The sequence below is a fragment of the Mixophyes fleayi genome, chromosome 5 (assembly GCF_038048845.1).
Source record: "Mixophyes fleayi isolate aMixFle1 chromosome 5, aMixFle1.hap1, whole genome shotgun sequence".
NCBI classification, from domain to species: Eukaryota; Metazoa; Chordata; class Amphibia; order Anura; family Limnodynastidae; genus Mixophyes; species Mixophyes fleayi.
Window position 1 is genome coordinate 51798812 of NC_134406.1, and position 17230 is coordinate 51816041.

At 39.0% G+C, this 17230-nt stretch overlaps 1 protein-coding gene across 1 annotated transcript in view; it reads right to left on the bottom strand.

Annotated features, from left to right (window-relative positions):
* Positions 1-15025: 15025 nt before the first annotated feature.
* Positions 15026-17230, bottom strand: part of VILL (villin like) — a 70335-nt gene continuing 68130 nt past the window's right edge. Inside the window, exon 20 of the mRNA XM_075212191.1 lies at positions 15026-17038. Within this exon, the coding sequence (XP_075068292.1) occupies positions 16925-17038 (114 nt within the window). The 3' untranslated portion in view covers positions 15026-16924. The remainder of the gene's footprint in view (positions 17039-17230) is intronic.

Consider the following 17230-nt stretch of genomic DNA (forward strand, 5'->3'; position numbering starts at 1 on the left):
ACTGTGTAATCCAGTGCTGAAACACCACCATGCCGTTCAGTGCCTTACACTACATCCTGTCAAATATAGGCATTGCCCGAACATTAAAATAAAATCACCATTTCTAGTGGTGTTCCTTCTTATATCTCTACTGGTTGGTAATGTTTTAAAGAAAGCTTATTGCTTCTGTGGCTTAAAGTGACAATACACCATTGTGGTCAGTAGTTATTGTACCGGTCACCTAACGATGCCTCTGTTCTTAATCAGGGCTCTAGATCTCGTATTCTGCACAAATACTCCCAAAGTTGGGTCAATAAATTAACAAATCCCTCTGTTTACTGTGTCAGTCTGTTTAATATGCCAGAAAATGTGCAATCTTATTTTATAAAGTTTAATGTTTACTGTTGTATGTTCATTTACACATAAGACCTGTACTAAAATTAAGTTTACTTATTCCTCCTGAATTCCTTTCTGAATCCTTTTAGCTTGGGTTTGTTTCAGCCTTTATTATTACTTTATGTTTATACAATGTAAAAATTGTTAGCCTTAAAGTTTTGGCAAACTCACTTTGTAAATAAAAGCTATTAGGACTATTTTCTTATAGTTGTGTTTTATGTGTCCTTGTCCATCATTCATTGTTTATAACTCACTGACATATGCTACACACAAGTGCTGTTATGTTTACTAAGGATGAATCTGTCTTATTCTCGTCAAATGTTTACGGTCACTCCCATATCCCCTGTCACTCAGATTTACAGTGAAGAGAACATTTAAGAATTATAAGAATCGGGCTTAAAATGAAGCTAAACTATTACTTATTACTACTTATAATGCTTAAAAACATAAAATGTGGTAACATTGCCAAATTGCCCTCTTTTGGAAAACCCCAGACCCGCCCCCTCTCCCATCCATCATTTACCGCATATAGCAGGTTTATCATATGGAATATATTTCTTTCAATAAATGTTTTAATTCCTTTGCAGTGAATGGAGGGGTGTTCTGGACCATCAAAAAGCTTCTCATATGTTCCAAAATAAAGAGTGCCTGGGCCTACTTAACCATCAAGTGTAAAACAACTTAAATGTGAATAAATTCTACATTCCAACTTATCTATCCCTTTCACAATCTCGGCTTTTACTGATTAGGTGAGGAAGAGGAACAGTCATGTTGTTTTTTAACCTAATACACTTGAATTGTCAATGTCCACTGACTTTGTTACTAATTCTTGTATAAATGTTGTGTTCTGACATCAGAATGCACCAATTCTACCTCCTACCACTTGTTACGCCTGGAGTCACAGTAAACTTAAAGGAAAAAATAGCAATAATTTCCCTCTACTAAGCACAAAGTTGTGAGAAATGAAATATTGGATAAATAAATCAAAACGTGCCATAGTGTATCTGATTCAGTGTATACTTCTTTCTATAAATATGTATGATCTGCACTCTGTACTTAAAATGTGTGTATCATGCAAACTAATTTATTACAGGTATTAGATGCTCGTTGATGTGGAAGCAGTAAGAGGTGGACTTACCTTTTCATACGTAACTTCTTAATGTTGGCTTTTTTTTTTCCATAAATATAAATTATAATCTGTTATGTGTTTTCATGTTTCCTGGCATAACTAGGAGTTAAGAAAGTAATATAAATGTGGTCATGGTTACTCCCAGCAATAGGAGTACCTGTTAAATCACTGTGTGCAAGTAAACCAAGGGGATATTAGCTACTGAATCAGTCCTAGGTCACATAGAAGAATGTTTATATGCAAAGTAGCCTGGGACCCAGCTACTAGATAGTGCAAGAATGTCATCTATGGTTTATGGCCAGCCCAGATGCTGTGAATACAATGGTGGTTGACCTCTCCCAGGATGGTATTTCTTACCAGTTTTTATTATCAGAAGATGCATCAAAGCAAACTTTTTCATAATGTACATTTTAGAAAATCTTTTGTGTCAATCTGTAATCTGTGACATGAGCTCCATTGTGTCAACAACGAATAGCAGTCTGATAGATTATTTATTTTCTCAATTATTATTATTATCATTTATTTGTTAGGCACCACAAGGTGTCCGCAGCGCCGTACATAGTACAAACAGTAAACCATACAGGGTTAAACAGTACAGAACAGTAAACACAAAGTACCAATGCTTCAGAAACTCCGGGACAGACAAATGGAGTAATGGCCGTGTGTGTATTCATATTGTGGTTCATGGAATTATTAAAACTGTTTAGGTTTTAAGATAGAGAGCCTAGTTTTAGAATTCATCACTAAAAAAGTGTCGTTGAAAAGGAACATAAAGCCAGTTGTATAACAAATTGGCACACCTCTTTCAGTGAGGTCACAAGACAGAGGGGTTGAGGTGAACAAAAGTGGTTTGAAAAAGGTAAAGAAAATTGTGAAAAGTTAATAATTTCTTGGGCTCAGTATTTTCTAATGATGAATTGTCCAGACTTGTCTTCCACAGGCAACAGAGGATATGAGTGTGATTTGTTTCTGGTTTTATTTCTGTTTATTTTAAGCAGTTTTGCAATTGTATTTCTGTTTTCATTTTGTTATGCCTTTTTATACAATACGCATTGTGACTTTATTTGTCATTAAACTACATTTTATAACATTGTGTTTGTGTTCCTAACAAATTCACGTGTCAGTGAGGCTTGGTTGTTATAATATACATTTACAGCAGATAACTTTTTGATTTACAATAGCTCTGATTCATTTAGGTTGAGACTTTATTGGTGAGATAAGTAAGAGCGTAAGACTTCCTAAAGAGTATCAGAGAACCAAATCTTAGTGGTGACAGAAATGAGTGGTAAATAGTGAGTGTGCAATATGATTTTGGGGGATTTAAGATATGTTTAGACATGTCAGGTGGTGTTGCTTCGATTAACCCTTTCACACTCATGGGTTGTAACATTAGATCTGGGGTGTATACGGTGGTATACCATACCGCCACTTCTGCTGTCTTTTTTGTAAAACTATCAAATGCCATGCACTTACATTACCACTACATTTTTTCATACCACCACTTCTAAATTTCCACTTCGACCACTGGAAATATATATACATGTTTTATACACATACTTTCCAAAATAATTATTGTTCATGTTTGCTCAAGCTGACAGGAAAGTGACAGTAAATCAAATACCATGTGTTAACAACACTGGTATGCAGAAGAGCATCTCTTAAAGTACAGCACATTGGAGTGGATGGGCTACAGCAGCAGACGACCCCACCGGGTTCCACTCCTTACAGCTAAGAACAGGAAACTGGAGCTACAGTGGGCACAGACTCGCCAAAACTAGACAGTTTGTAGATTGTAAAAATGTTGCCTGATCTGACAAATCTTCATTTCTGCAGGGACATGCAGGGTTAGAATTTGGCGTTACCAACATGAATCCATAGATTCATCCATCCTTGTGTCAACAGTGCAGGCTGCTGTTTGTAGTGTGTGGAATGGTTTCTTGGCACACATTAGACTCCTTAATACCAGTTGAGTATTGTTTAAATGCCAAAGCCTACCCAAGTATTGTTGCTGACCATGTGCAAAAATAAAGTTTGCACAATGTTAGCTCAGCAATTAAGAGGGGAGGGGGTGTATATTGCATGTTTTCAAGAATTGCAATATAAAATTGGTCGCTAAAAAAGTTCAATGTAAAATGTAACCCCTGTCAAGAGGGACAAATAAGCCACGCCCCTCGAGCCCAATCACCGGCAACAAGCTTCCTGTTTGCGTAGTAGCGCTTTTAGAACAGATGTCCTGCCCCACTTCCTCCTAGACCATACTTGCGGACATTCCAGGAGACTCCCGCATTTTGCGAGAGTCTCACGGAGTCCCGGGAGAGTGTGGAAATCTCCTGCATCTGGCAGAATTCTTAGTGAAGTGGGCAGAATTAGGTCCAGATCACTGCGATTCACCAGGAATCGCGGAATTTTTGCTCCCTATTGTCAAATGACGCGTTTGCGTCATTACGTGACGGGTGTGGGGCCAAAATGATGCAAATTTTGGAGCTCCGCCCCATCACGCCCACCTCCCTCGGCAGGCTCCCGGAAGCCAACTTTCAAAAGTTGGCAAGTATGTCCTAGACCCCCGGGGGAAACTGGCTGCTATGGAAAGGGAGCATGGCGCTCTGATACCGGGACAAATTGTAAGTTGAACGGGACAGTCCGCTGGAATCGGGACACTTGGGAGGTATGAGTGTGTGTGGTAGTTAATGCATTTCCTCACCTGCTGTTCTCTACCTTTTACTAGCTCTTGGGTGTGGGTATAAGTGACCAGATGGTCCCTGCACATGCGGGTTTTGCAGCAATGTCTGCTAAGTGTGGACACAGGTCTTCCATGATGGTGCAGTGCATTAGTTGATGCAGTAAGCAGCACACTAGACCATCTCTATATTGCAAAATATAAACTTTTATTTGCACTCCTCCTCTAGCACTATATGTGTGTTGCAGAAGATAAAGTAACTATATACATGGCCTATCTCCTGCACTGGTCTTTGGTAGTTGATAGCTTTCACTTACAGAATATACTTCTCCTTAATCCTCCTGCACAGTACTTAAAGGGGTGACATGGTCATAATTCTTCTACAGTCACACTTAAAATGGTCCCTTAGCACCCATCCTTTATCTTAATGTTTCACTCACCCTTCTCTATGAGGGTGATATCATCTGTTTGGGCTCTGACACTTGCTAATGTTTTCTTAGCCCTGCTAACACCTCCTGTGTGGGGATAACATCACATGTTTGCTGGCTCTCTAAGCCCAGCAGGATGTCTCTGGATCCACTCTCAGATGCTGTGTTCAGTCATACCGTCATATTCCAAGGTAATGTGGTATATTCCCCCTGACTAAGCTCTTCTCTCTGTCATACAGCCATATTCTGTGGTAATTTCTCCCTCAAATCTGTCCCATTTCACTAATTATCTTTATGTCCTGGTGTACTTTGGCCCTTGTGACACAGACCCGTTCTCCAGGAAAATTTGAGACCTCCTCCCCTCAGTCCTAGGTCCCTGGGGGTCAATCTCTCAGCACCTAGGTTCTGATTGGCTCATACCAGCTTTATGTAAGCAACTGTTCCTGGCGTGTCGCCTCTGGTTTCCTAGAGCCAGGGCCACACATTCAGTCACCGAGAGGTATGAACAATACCACCAGAGGGGGCGTTACAAAAAAAAATTGTAAATAATTTTAGAGAATTTTATTTAGATATATTTTACCTTGCTCAACTCAAACAGATAAATATTTGAATACATCTATAACAGACTAGAAATTAGCAAAACTCTTTGAAATGGTAAATCCCCAGGACCAGATAACTCTACTAATTATTATTATAAAACTTGTTTTTAAATATAGTCTTTAACAGAAAGTATAACATAGACCAAAGTCTGAACACAGTCCTAGCCAGTATAGAGGTTTCAATGATTATGGGAAAAATAAGACCAGTGTAACAATACCATATTGAACAACAGTTGACTTATAGAAATTACAAAGTGTTCTTTGAACAAGGAGAAAGGCTATGAAAAGTTTGGGAATAGGTATTACAGGTATAGAAATAAAAGCAGTCCCCAAAGTATTCCCTTTGAGATCTAGTAGGGCCATAAGGCCTGTACACCAGAGAGTTTGTGGCAGTTGTGGAAGTACATAGAGTGGTAGATATGCGTTGTTGAGAAAATCATGTTTGGGAGGCAGGTAGCTTAATGTGGGTGAAGTATATCACTTATTAAATTCAAGCCGTGGGAGTGTTTTTCAGGTGTCTGTCAGTTGCCAAAAGGATAAAACCATATAAAAATTGATACACTGAAACCATTCTTCCATCAAAGGATCAGGAGAAGCTTCTACAAAAATCCACTGTTTGTCATCGTCCATTCTGGACCAGTCTAAAATTCTGCTGATCATAGATGCCTGGTTCTGCCGAGTATAGATCCCTAGTAATGGTTTAAGCACAGGGACTATTATCTAATATAGATAGTTCTCCCCTCACACCCCAGAACTAATCACCTTTTGTAAATCTACAAATAAATATGTAGGTATCTTGGTTGGGATCGTACAGGGGATATTCATTTTTATAATATTAATTCTAGGTAGCCATGTAAATTTGAGTGGAGCCCCTACTTTAAAATCCTTGCTTGCCTTGGTCAGAAGAGGGGAAAAAAAATCATATCAACAGCGAAGTGTTGACAAGACGGATGCCATTTAAAAAGAAAAGCCATTTGCAAACCACAGACCACATGCTCTGGGAGCGAAATGGTCAGGGATACTGATTTTGAGTAGTTGATCCTAAAGTTGGACAAATGCTTAAATCATTTGATCTCGGTCATTACATTTGGGCCCCTTTTGTTTACAGGGAGATGTGTTGGGGTGTGACAAGCGGATTTTTCTACACTTGGGGCCTGATTCATCAAGGCACGTATCTGCTGATTTTGAGCGTACTGTCTACAAAATCACTCTGCATATGCCCTGAACTGGGAGAAATGTCACTGAACTGCTACAAATCTCATCCTCTCCTAATCTGATCCTGATATATATTTATCAGTTCATCTTTAACAGGACAGGTTCTGGAATATTTAAACTTAGTGGCCATTAAAGACAATACCCTCCAGAGTTCTTGTTTTCTGCAGGATCTCCTTCTTTGTAGTGTAACAGTGGAGCTTGTAGATAATATCGAGCGGCTTGTCTGATTGGAGTCCACAGGGGTGGAGTGTCTTGTAAGCCCCCTATCAAAGTCTCTCTGGTTGTTAAGGTCTTCATCTAAGAGGTCATTACATTTTTGTTAATGCATTCACAATGCCTTAGGGAGGGACATCTTCAGGTATACCCATGATTCTTAAGTTGTTGTGACAATCTTTTATCAAGGTCATTAAGTTGGTTCTGAATGTCCCTCAGATTCTTTTTTAACTTGCTGGATTACTGTCTCCTGTATTTTCACATATAAGTCCTCCATTGCTTCTTTGCTTTCTGAGAGAGAGAGAACACTCTGTCTGCCATCTGTGTAACATTGGATTGTAGAGACTACTTGTGATTTAATGGCCTCTAGGATCCTCAGTTCTAGCGAATGAAAATCTTATTTTAGTGGGTGAATCTGGAGATAAATAGGAATTTCTCCCAACTCTCCTTGGTGAGGTTGGGTTTGGAGGAATGTAGGAGTAGGCATTTCCTGAGGATCACTGTGTCCTTCAGATTGTGTTTGTGCTGGCATGAGTGGGTCCTATGTGGTTGTGGAGGTCTGTTCAGAGGGCAGGTAAGTGTCTTTTGCTTCCCCAGCCATTTTCTAATCTATGAAGTAGAATAAGTGCCACTTAAAGAGTACATTAGTACATCAGCAAGCTTGTTACATAATCTGCACCAGCTTTGATCCCCCATTGGTCTATTAGGCAAAGAGTAGGAGTGCATATTGGTAGAAGGGGAGGGGGTTGGGGTCAGGCTCTTGGTGTGGAGTCTTGACTCTTAAGAGTAGTGTCTAATGCACAAGGTGTGTCAAAGTGCTCTTCTTAATTCTCCTTATTGAATTACAAATTAATCTTTGTTGCCCTCTTGTGGCCACAAAAAAAAATGTTGTCAGCAGGAAATATATCCAAAAATAAGCTTGCTTTGTTCTAGTGATCTTACAGTTCTTTAGTTTTAAATCTAGAGAGACTCTTTTTTAATGTATATTTACTGGTATCGAGGAGAAAAAGTAAATACCATTCACTAGAGCACGGGGATGGTTAGAGGATGGAGCCTATGAAAGTTTAGCCCAAGGTGTGAGAATATTATATGGGGGGACATTCGGTTCTTGGTTGGCTGATGAGATTCTGATTTTTTGAGAGCCTATGGATATCCCTTGTACTGCATCTTCGTCAGGAATCAGTGCTGGATGCCTCAGACCACCCAGGCTGCATGTACTATAGTGAATACAGCAAATACACTTCTCAGACAGCTGTAGAAGCACAGATTATTCTGGTTTGATCAACTGATGGGATTGAGCCACACTGGTCCATGCAAGGTCGTGCTAGGCCGCGGGGAGTATTCCTGTACTAGGCAATACCCAAGAAGGGTTGAAAGGGTAGAGGACTCACCTCACACTGGGGTAGAGAGATCTGTGTACTGCAGATACTGTGATATGTGTGGAACGGCACTAGTGAAAAGGCTGAAGCACGGGGAGGCCACGCTGCTTCTGGTCAACTAGAGGGAAGATAGGACGCCGGTTGACAAGCCTCTCTGTTAAGGTGAGTTCAGACTCTAGGTTGCCTTGAAGGGTGTCTGGGATGATGGGAGCCAAAACCCTCACAAATTATCTTGGATTGTGCAGGGATAACAGATGGCACCCTTTAAAAGAACCCTTTATGTGCTCTGGACACAGAGGTCCAAGTAAATGTGTCTTGCTTTAATGGCTGCTGGGCCACATACCCTATTATAAAAATTTTAAAGCAGAAATGTTATCACATATTTTGACCTGTTTTGAAAATGTCCTACAACAAGGTACAGTCCCCAAAGAAGTAAATTATTCCCATATTTCTATAATCCTCATCTTCTTACAAAAATCAATGTTAATTGATGGTGATACAGGGATTGCTGGTGGTAAATAGCCATTCACAGAGAAAATATTCCATCATCATGACTACATCGTATTGCAGAGTTCTTTTTCGAGTCTGTCATCTTTTCAAACTGAGGGAACATTTTAGAATTTAATGAAAATGAAGGAGCAACATCTGATGTCTCTGAATCTTTACCATTATTAAGTTAATTTTTATTGCGTACCAATAAACATTGTCCAATGCGATTAATATAGTTCCAACGCACAAATATATTTAATTGCAAAATATAGCAGGATTTACAGCAAGCCATCATAACGCATAAAATATATTATAGTAAAGCAGGAAAGTATAAAAACACCGAATACATTACATTTTCGCTAGTGCTTCACCTGGGCCCAGGGTAAGATTCAGTCATGTTGTCTGTTGTCAGGAAGAGAGAAAAATGGCCCAGAGAAGCTTGCTTATATGCAGCTTCAGTTAGCAAAAAAAACCATTGATGATGTCACTATGTAAACAACACTTAGAGAGGTCTTCTTTGGTCCAGAGTTAACAATATTCCATTTATCTGCTGGTCATAGGTCAGTTCAAAAAGATTCCTCTGATAAGGTGTGGCCAGCTCACTCCAACAGCTAAGCACGTTTTGCCTAAGGGAACTGACCTAAACCAGTTTTTGCACACCAAACACAATATCATTTTGAGCATTAGTCCTTTACCCTCCATAACTAGCGATCGCAGGAAGCAATCGCTTCGCTGATACTAGCGGATTCCTCATGGTAATGTGTAGATCAGAATGACACTAAACAAGCATTTCCTATATCCTGAGGCTTAGATACTTTTAATATATTATCATTTATGTGTAAATAATCTCTAATACATTTTACTAATAAATAAATGTGGATTGGAACCTTAATAAATGTATATTATTTACAAGTGTAAGTACGAATGTAAATGTGTGTTATTAATCCGTGCGATTGCGTCATAACACGTGGTGTACTAATCGCAATCTCACGGTAAAACAATATTAATTCATTTACTTAGTTCAATTATTTGACTTTCACACCATTCCATATATTTTGAGAAGATTAATGTGAATTTTTAATTGACAGATGTATTAAAGATTTTCACCAAGATGTCTATTTATCTCCAAAATAAGCAAACCATAGCGAATTTGACCTTACAACTGTGCATAACCCTTTTTTGTGACATGTTTTTCATTATTTACATCTCTTTAGTGTTCTTCACTTTTTTTGCATGGAGGAAGTCTTTTGAATTTTGTTTTCTCATTTTTCCAAATGTATAGTTATTTTTTTATTTTCTGTGTTATATGAACTTTATGCTTTCAAATACAATATAACAACAGTGGCCTGTACGCAAAGTGGTAGCAAATGTACAAGCAGGGGGCTAAATGGGCAAAAAGTACAGGTCACAGTTATACAGAACAGTACAAAAGAATGTGCATCAATAGTTTGTGCATGCAACTGGCACTTGGTTAATGCTATAAGAACAAAGCTTGACAAAAAGTGTGTTGTGGGCAGGGAGGGATAGGGTAGGGAATGGGGTTTTCAGGGAAGGGAACTGAGGCAAGACCAAGACTCCCAGTGCCCAAAAACCCACTATTGCAAACAGGAGCACTCGTATATAGCGGGCAGCTAAGTTAAAGTAAAGCAGGCTAACAGTTATCTGTAGAGACTGATGGCTAAAAATAAGTACAGCAGAAGGTCTGAAAATCCTTGGGAAGGGTCCCTTTGGGTGGACGGAGAACAGTCTCTTTTTGATTATGCCGATACGAGGAGTCTCGTTCTGAATGACAACTTGTAAGTGTGTGTGTGTGTGTATATATATATATATATATATATATATATATATATATATATATATATATATTACATAATTATTACACAATATATATTATACAATTCAGAAGGCTTATCTGTAATCCTCCTGAAGTCGTTCCACATTAGGATATGAGTCCAAGGAACAAACAGTATATTCCTATAAATAGTAGAGAAAAAGTCACAACAAGTGGCCACAACATGCATGGAATAGTCTCTAAAAGATTTTATTATCGCAACGGTTGAAAACACAATAATGAATTTGAAATAGAACTTATCTGTATTGTCACATAAAGCGCTGTCACAGGTCCGGACCAACCAGTGAAACAGGATAATAAAACTTGCAGCAAGACCACCCTACATTTTTAATGCCCAGCACTTCATCAGGAATAAAAGACATAACTGCAAGTAAACAGTCTTTTATAGCATCCATTGAGGACCATCCTGTGGAAGAAAAAACCAACAAAGGAGGAGGAGTAGTGGTGGTTCAAGAAAGAGTTGATTATTTAAAAGAGGCCAATCGGATTCTTAGTGATGAAGTGACATATAAGAAAAGTCAGTGATCCCAGTTCCATATTTCAGAGGGAACTATAGATGTTTTGGAACAAAGCTTTGTTGGATCAAGTGATTTCTAAAACGAATTTGATTATTTATATACTCAATTTCCTGTTACTCCAATATTGTATCATTTTCCAAAGATTCATAAAACATTAGAATCGCATCCTGGATGCTCCATTATCTCAGGCATTGGGTCTTTGAGTTCAAACTTGTCGCATTATATTGATTTGAATTTACAACTTTGTTTTAAGATTGTGGTCTTACCTAAGAGATTCTACTTCTGTTTTACAATTGTTGTACAAATTTGAGTGGCATAGTGGGTTAATCTGGGTAACGATCGATGTGCAGGCATTGTATACCTCTGTCCCTCATGATGGAGGTATCAATCCTGTTAACAATTTGTTGCTGAGAGATAATACTATAACAACACATAAGATATTGTTTATTATTGATGGGATACAGTATATCCTTACCCATAATTATTTGTTTGATAAACAATTTTTTGTACAGTTAGTTGGCACAGCAATGAGTTCAAAATTTGCCCCCAGCTTGGCCAGCATTTACATGGGAGGTTGGGAGAATGTAAACATTTATATTTCTACTGCTATGTCAGCAAAAACTTTATTTTATCAACGTTATATTGATGATATAATAGTGATTTGGGATGGTACTTTAGATAAGATAGAAAAATTTGTGACTCCACTTAATATGAATAATTGGAATTTAACATTTATCTATCAAGGTGATGCTGTGTCTATTGAATTTTTGGATCTAGCAGTAGGAATTGACAAATTTAGAAACTAGAACACATTTTAAGGAAGTTGATGCGAATAGTGTTTTGGCTTCTAACAGTTGTCATCTTGATCGATGGAAGAATAATGTTCCTTTTTCTCAATTTTTGAGCCTTAGAAGAAACTGTAGTGATTTTCAAGTGTTTACTCAACAATGTAATTTTTTTAAACAAAGGTTTGTTGAGAGGGGTTACAGTGAAAAGGTGTTAGATATAGCTGTAGAAAAAGCTTCTTGTATTGATAGAAATAAGTTGTTGCAACCAAAGGAGATCAACAGTACTGTTAATATCAGGTCAAAATTTGAGGGTAACCGTTTGTTTGTCACTAGATACAATAAAAATCATAAAGGTATTGAACAAACTCTCAAAAGACACTGGAACATATTGTTGCGTGATCCTATTTTAGGCCCACATTTATCCCCTAAACCGAAGGTTATCTCTAGAAGAGCGAGCAATTTAAAATCAGTGCTAGCAGCAAAATTTTGAAAAAGAGACATCCTCTGACTCTATCAACAGTCTTCTCTGTCAGCCGTTACTATGTGGCAAAAATTGGGTGTTTTCTATGTCAACAATGCAATGTTTGTAAACATATGGAAAAGAATAGTGAATGTTTCACAAAAAAAAGATAAGGAGTATAAAACTAAAAGCTGTATCACGTACAACTCCACTTTTATCATTTATATGATGAAGTGTAGTTGCAATTATATATATAGGTATATCTATATTTATTTATATCTATCTATGTATGTATATATAAACATATCTATATTTGTGTGTGTGTATATATATATATATAGAGAGAGAGATAGTGATATATGTATAGATATATAGATATACATATATATATATATATATATATATATATATATATATATATATATATATATATATACAGGGCCGCCGAGAGGGGGGGGGAGCGGGTACATTTTACCCGGGCCCGGCCATGCCAGGGGGCCCGGGCCGGGCCCTTGCTGCTATTTTTTGTCATTTTTTTTTTTTATTTTATTTTTTTTTATTTTGCGTATTTTTATTTTTTTTAAAAAAAAATTCCCGCGGGGTAGGGGGAGGGGGGGGGGCGTTGGTGGGGGGAGCTATAAGAAATAAAAAAAAAAAAAAAAAAATCAATACTCACGTGACCGCGGCGCCGCGTCCCTCCTCTCCTGTCTTCTCCATTCACACTGACTGTCGGGCGTGACGTCATCAAGTCACGCCCGGCAGTCAGTCAGTGAGGAGCGCCGCAGCCTGACAAGACCAAAGAAGAAGAAAGAAGAGAAGACAGAAGAGAAGAGAAGAAAAGAAAGAAGCTGACAAAAGGTAAGGAAAGAAACTGAGAGGCACAGAGGAGGAAAAGAGAGGGACAGAGGAGGAAAAGAGAGGGACAGAGGAGGAAAAGAGAGGGACAGAGGAGGAAAAGAGAGGCACAGAGGAGGAAAAGAGAGGCACAGAGGAGGAAAAGAGAGGCACAGAGGAGGAAAAGAGAGGCACAGAGGAGGAAAAGAGAGGCACAGAGGAGGAAAAGAGGGGCACAGAGGAGGAAAAGAGAGGCACAGAGGAGGAAAAGGGGGCACAGAGGAGGAAAAGAGAGGCACAGAGGAGGAAAAGAGAGGCACAGAGGAGGAAAAGAGAGGCACAGAGGAGGAAAAGAGGGGCACAGAGGAGGAAAAGAGGGGCACAGAGGAGGAAAAGAGGGGCACAGAGGAGGAAAAGAGGGGCACAGAGGAGGAAAAGAGAGGCACAGAGGAGGAAAAGAGGGGCAGAGAGGCACAGAGGAGGAAAAGAGGGGCAGAGAGGCACAGAGGAGGAAAAGAGGGGCAGAGAGGCACAGAGGAGGAAAAGAGGGGCAGAGAGGCACAGAGGAGGAAAAGAGGGGCAGAGAGGCACAGAGGAGGAAAAGAGGGGCAGAGAGGCACAGAGGAGGAAAACAGCGGCAGAGAGGCACAGAGTTATAAAAAAAAGGGGCAAAGAGGCACAGAGTGAATAAAAAGGGGGGAAAGCAGCATGGAGGGCGCAGTGTAGTTGTGATGGGGCTTGTTGCAATGTAGTGTGTGTGCGGTAGGTGGTGGCTAATTAATGGGCGCTATTTTGTTTGTAGGGTGATGGTGAGGCAATTTAATAGTGGGGATTATTAATTTAAGATGGGGTGATTTGGGGCCTATTGAATGTGGAGGTGAGTTTGGGGAGGATGAGGTCTATTTATTAAATGTGACTATGAATTATTTAATGGCAGTGATGGTTGCGGGAAATAGGTATTGCTAGGCTGTTTGCATGACGGGAAATAGGTTTATTTATTACATGTGAATTCTATTATTTTAATGTTGGGGCTGGAGGAAGGCCTAATTATTAATCGTGGGTGCTATTGATTTAACGCTGCGTCTGACTGAAATTTTCTAAATGTAGCCATTTTTTTCCCAAATAGGTCCTTCTACATTCCAAGATCCAGGCAAGCCACAACTAAAGAAACCAGCAGCCTCGGGTGGAGAAAGTGAGAAGAACAGGTAGGACAGAGCAGCATAGTGTGTGAAATGTTGTGATTCTAGTAGGGACAATGCCAATGTTTGGTGAGCCCAGTGGGCGCAGGCCAAGACTGAACTGTTTGTGTACACACTGCATTCTTTGTATACTACACTGTGGTGCTGGATGTCTTAAAAGTCAGGAGTGCTTGGACATATGTGACGCTGTGGTGAATTCAGGACCTAGTGATTTTGATGTGCTAGCTATGCGCCCAACGGTGCATTGCCACGGCCCCAAATGTATGACCACATTCCCGAAAATTTTTGCACCGTCGTTAGGCTAGCCACGCCCCAATGGCGCATTGACACGCCCCTGAATGTATGACCAAACCCGCGTCGTGTTTTTTGCGCCGCCGTTAGGCGTCGCAAAAATTTTTTAGGGCTTACTCAACTATGGGGGGGCCCCATGAGTTTGTTGTACCCGGGCCCTGAATTCCTCTTGGCAGCCCTGTATATATATATATATATATATATATATATATATAGATATACATATATAGCTATATATTAATTGCTTTTTTTTATCACAAGGATAAAGATTCTTTGAATGGTTAATTCATTTGTTTACACTGTGTGATTATGCTTCCACTGCAGTTGGATTAATGTATAATTAGTAAGCGTTCAATATTAAGCATAAACAAAGTGTTAAGACACCACTTAAATAAAGACTTCCAAATCATTTGATAGAATGTCAATATTTTATAATATGAAAATAAAAGTTACATTTTAGTGGGTGTGTGTATCGGTATTGTCCTTTTTACAATTTTTCTGCAATGATTTTTCCCAACCTCAATAGGTACTGACCTGTTTAAATGGAGCAGTGTTTCAACCGAAAGTATTGACAATGCAGAGGATGTACAACGACTTTATTAAACCACACATTTAACCAAAAGCACACAAATAAAAAGGTCACTTAAAAATTGCACTATGGCACATTCTTCATATTTTTATTTATCCTTAGTGTCATCTGCAAAGGTAGAGGTAATAAACTATGTTATATGGTATGGAAACAAGTCTACAAAGTAACAATAACAATATTCCCTAATAACAATAACATTTTTATCATGAACAATAAAAAGTTGGATGGGAGAAATGGAAAACATAGCAACAATGAGCATGCAGTAGAATAAGTATTCTATTATGGGGCATTAAAATTCTACTTTACAGAGAGGAGACAAAAGGATATTTTGGTTCATGTGATTGGAAGATCTGTTAGATGTAATGTGTGATTATAGGTAGATATAAATCTTGAATCAGTTAATGTTCAAAGTGTTGGGTTAAGTGATGGATTTTATGTTAGTGCTGACCAGGATTTCTCACCCCACTCCACACCATATTTTATGTTTTGGGAATCTCTGTAAAAGTAACACTAAACCTACAATACAATTTGCCTTTTATAAAAATATATCTTCAGTTTTGATTCAGTTCCTGAAATATATGTATGTACATACATAGGCACATATAGACATAGAGCCATACATAGGCACACACATAAGTATGGACACACATGTGCAGGCACATACATACATAGGCACACACATAAGTATGGACACACATGTGCAGGCACATACATACATACATAGGCACACACATAAGTATGAACACATGTGCAAGCACATACATACATACATACATACATAGGCACACACATAAGTATGGACACATGTGCAAGCACATACATACATACATACATAGGCACGCACATAAGTATGGACACATGTGCAGGCACATACATACATAGGCACGCACATAAGTATGGACACACATGTGCAAGCACATACATACATAGGTACGCACATAAGTATGGACACACATGTGCAGGCACATACATACATAGACACGCACATAAGTATGGACACACATGTGCAGGCACATACATACATACATACATACATACATAGGCACGCACATCTCTTGATGTAAGCTCTCACGGCCCAGGCCCTCTCTGCCCTCGGTCTCATGTCTGCCACTTCTCAGACAACCTCATATGTCCTTGTTCTGTTAAATGTATCATTTGTTTGTCATATGATTTGTAATGCTGATGTTTCATGGCTACTTATACATAAATGATGATGTACACACATATATAGGCAGACATGTACATACACAGGCACATAGACACAAAAGTAGGCACATACATATGCAGACATGTACAGATGCAAACCCTGTCATGTGCAGACATAGGGACTTACACATGCACATTCACAGGCTTGCACATAAGCAGGGACACACATATGTAGGTGTACAAGCAAGAATGCACATAAGCAGGGACACACATATGTAGGTGTACAAGCAAGAATGCACATATGCAGGCAAGAACATACTTTGGTACAAAAGCAGGTATGCACATACACAGGCACATATGGAGATATGCACATACACAGGCACATATGGAGGTATGCACATACACAGGCACCCACACATGCAGGCACATATGGAGGTATGCACGTACGCAGACGCATACAGCGGCACAAGTTAGTGTTGTATAAAACTAATTTTCAAGAATCAATATTTGAAATAAATGAGATTAACAGCATCTATTAAGGGGTAACAAAATAAAAATCTGAAGTACCCAGTGGAGCTTGGAATTCCAGAAAACATGGACACACAGGTCTGCACAGTCGCATAGACTAAAATATATTTAGAACCCTTTAGAAAGGGAAATTGTGTTTGGTGATTCCTCCCAAATTACAGAACATGAGTTTCCCAGGACAAAAGAAAAGAATGGAGAGTAAGAAAATCATATATTTAAAACAGGTTATGCTGCTTTTTCATGTTTTGCTGCTTCCATTTAGGCTGTTGGTAGAATTGGGCTTTAGGCATCCCCAATATAGTGGCAAAGTCTTCATCGGACAAGTACATCTGGTAAAAAGGAAAAAAACAGTTACTCAAATTATTTTGATGGTTATAGGTGGTAACTGATATCAGCCTCTGAGGTGAGGGCTAGGGGAGGGAGCAGGCTAATAAAATGTGTGGAGGATGTGGTAGTGCAGCTTTAAGGAGCACTAAAAGAAAATATATAATTCAATTTAACTTGAAAATGTGCTTGGTCCA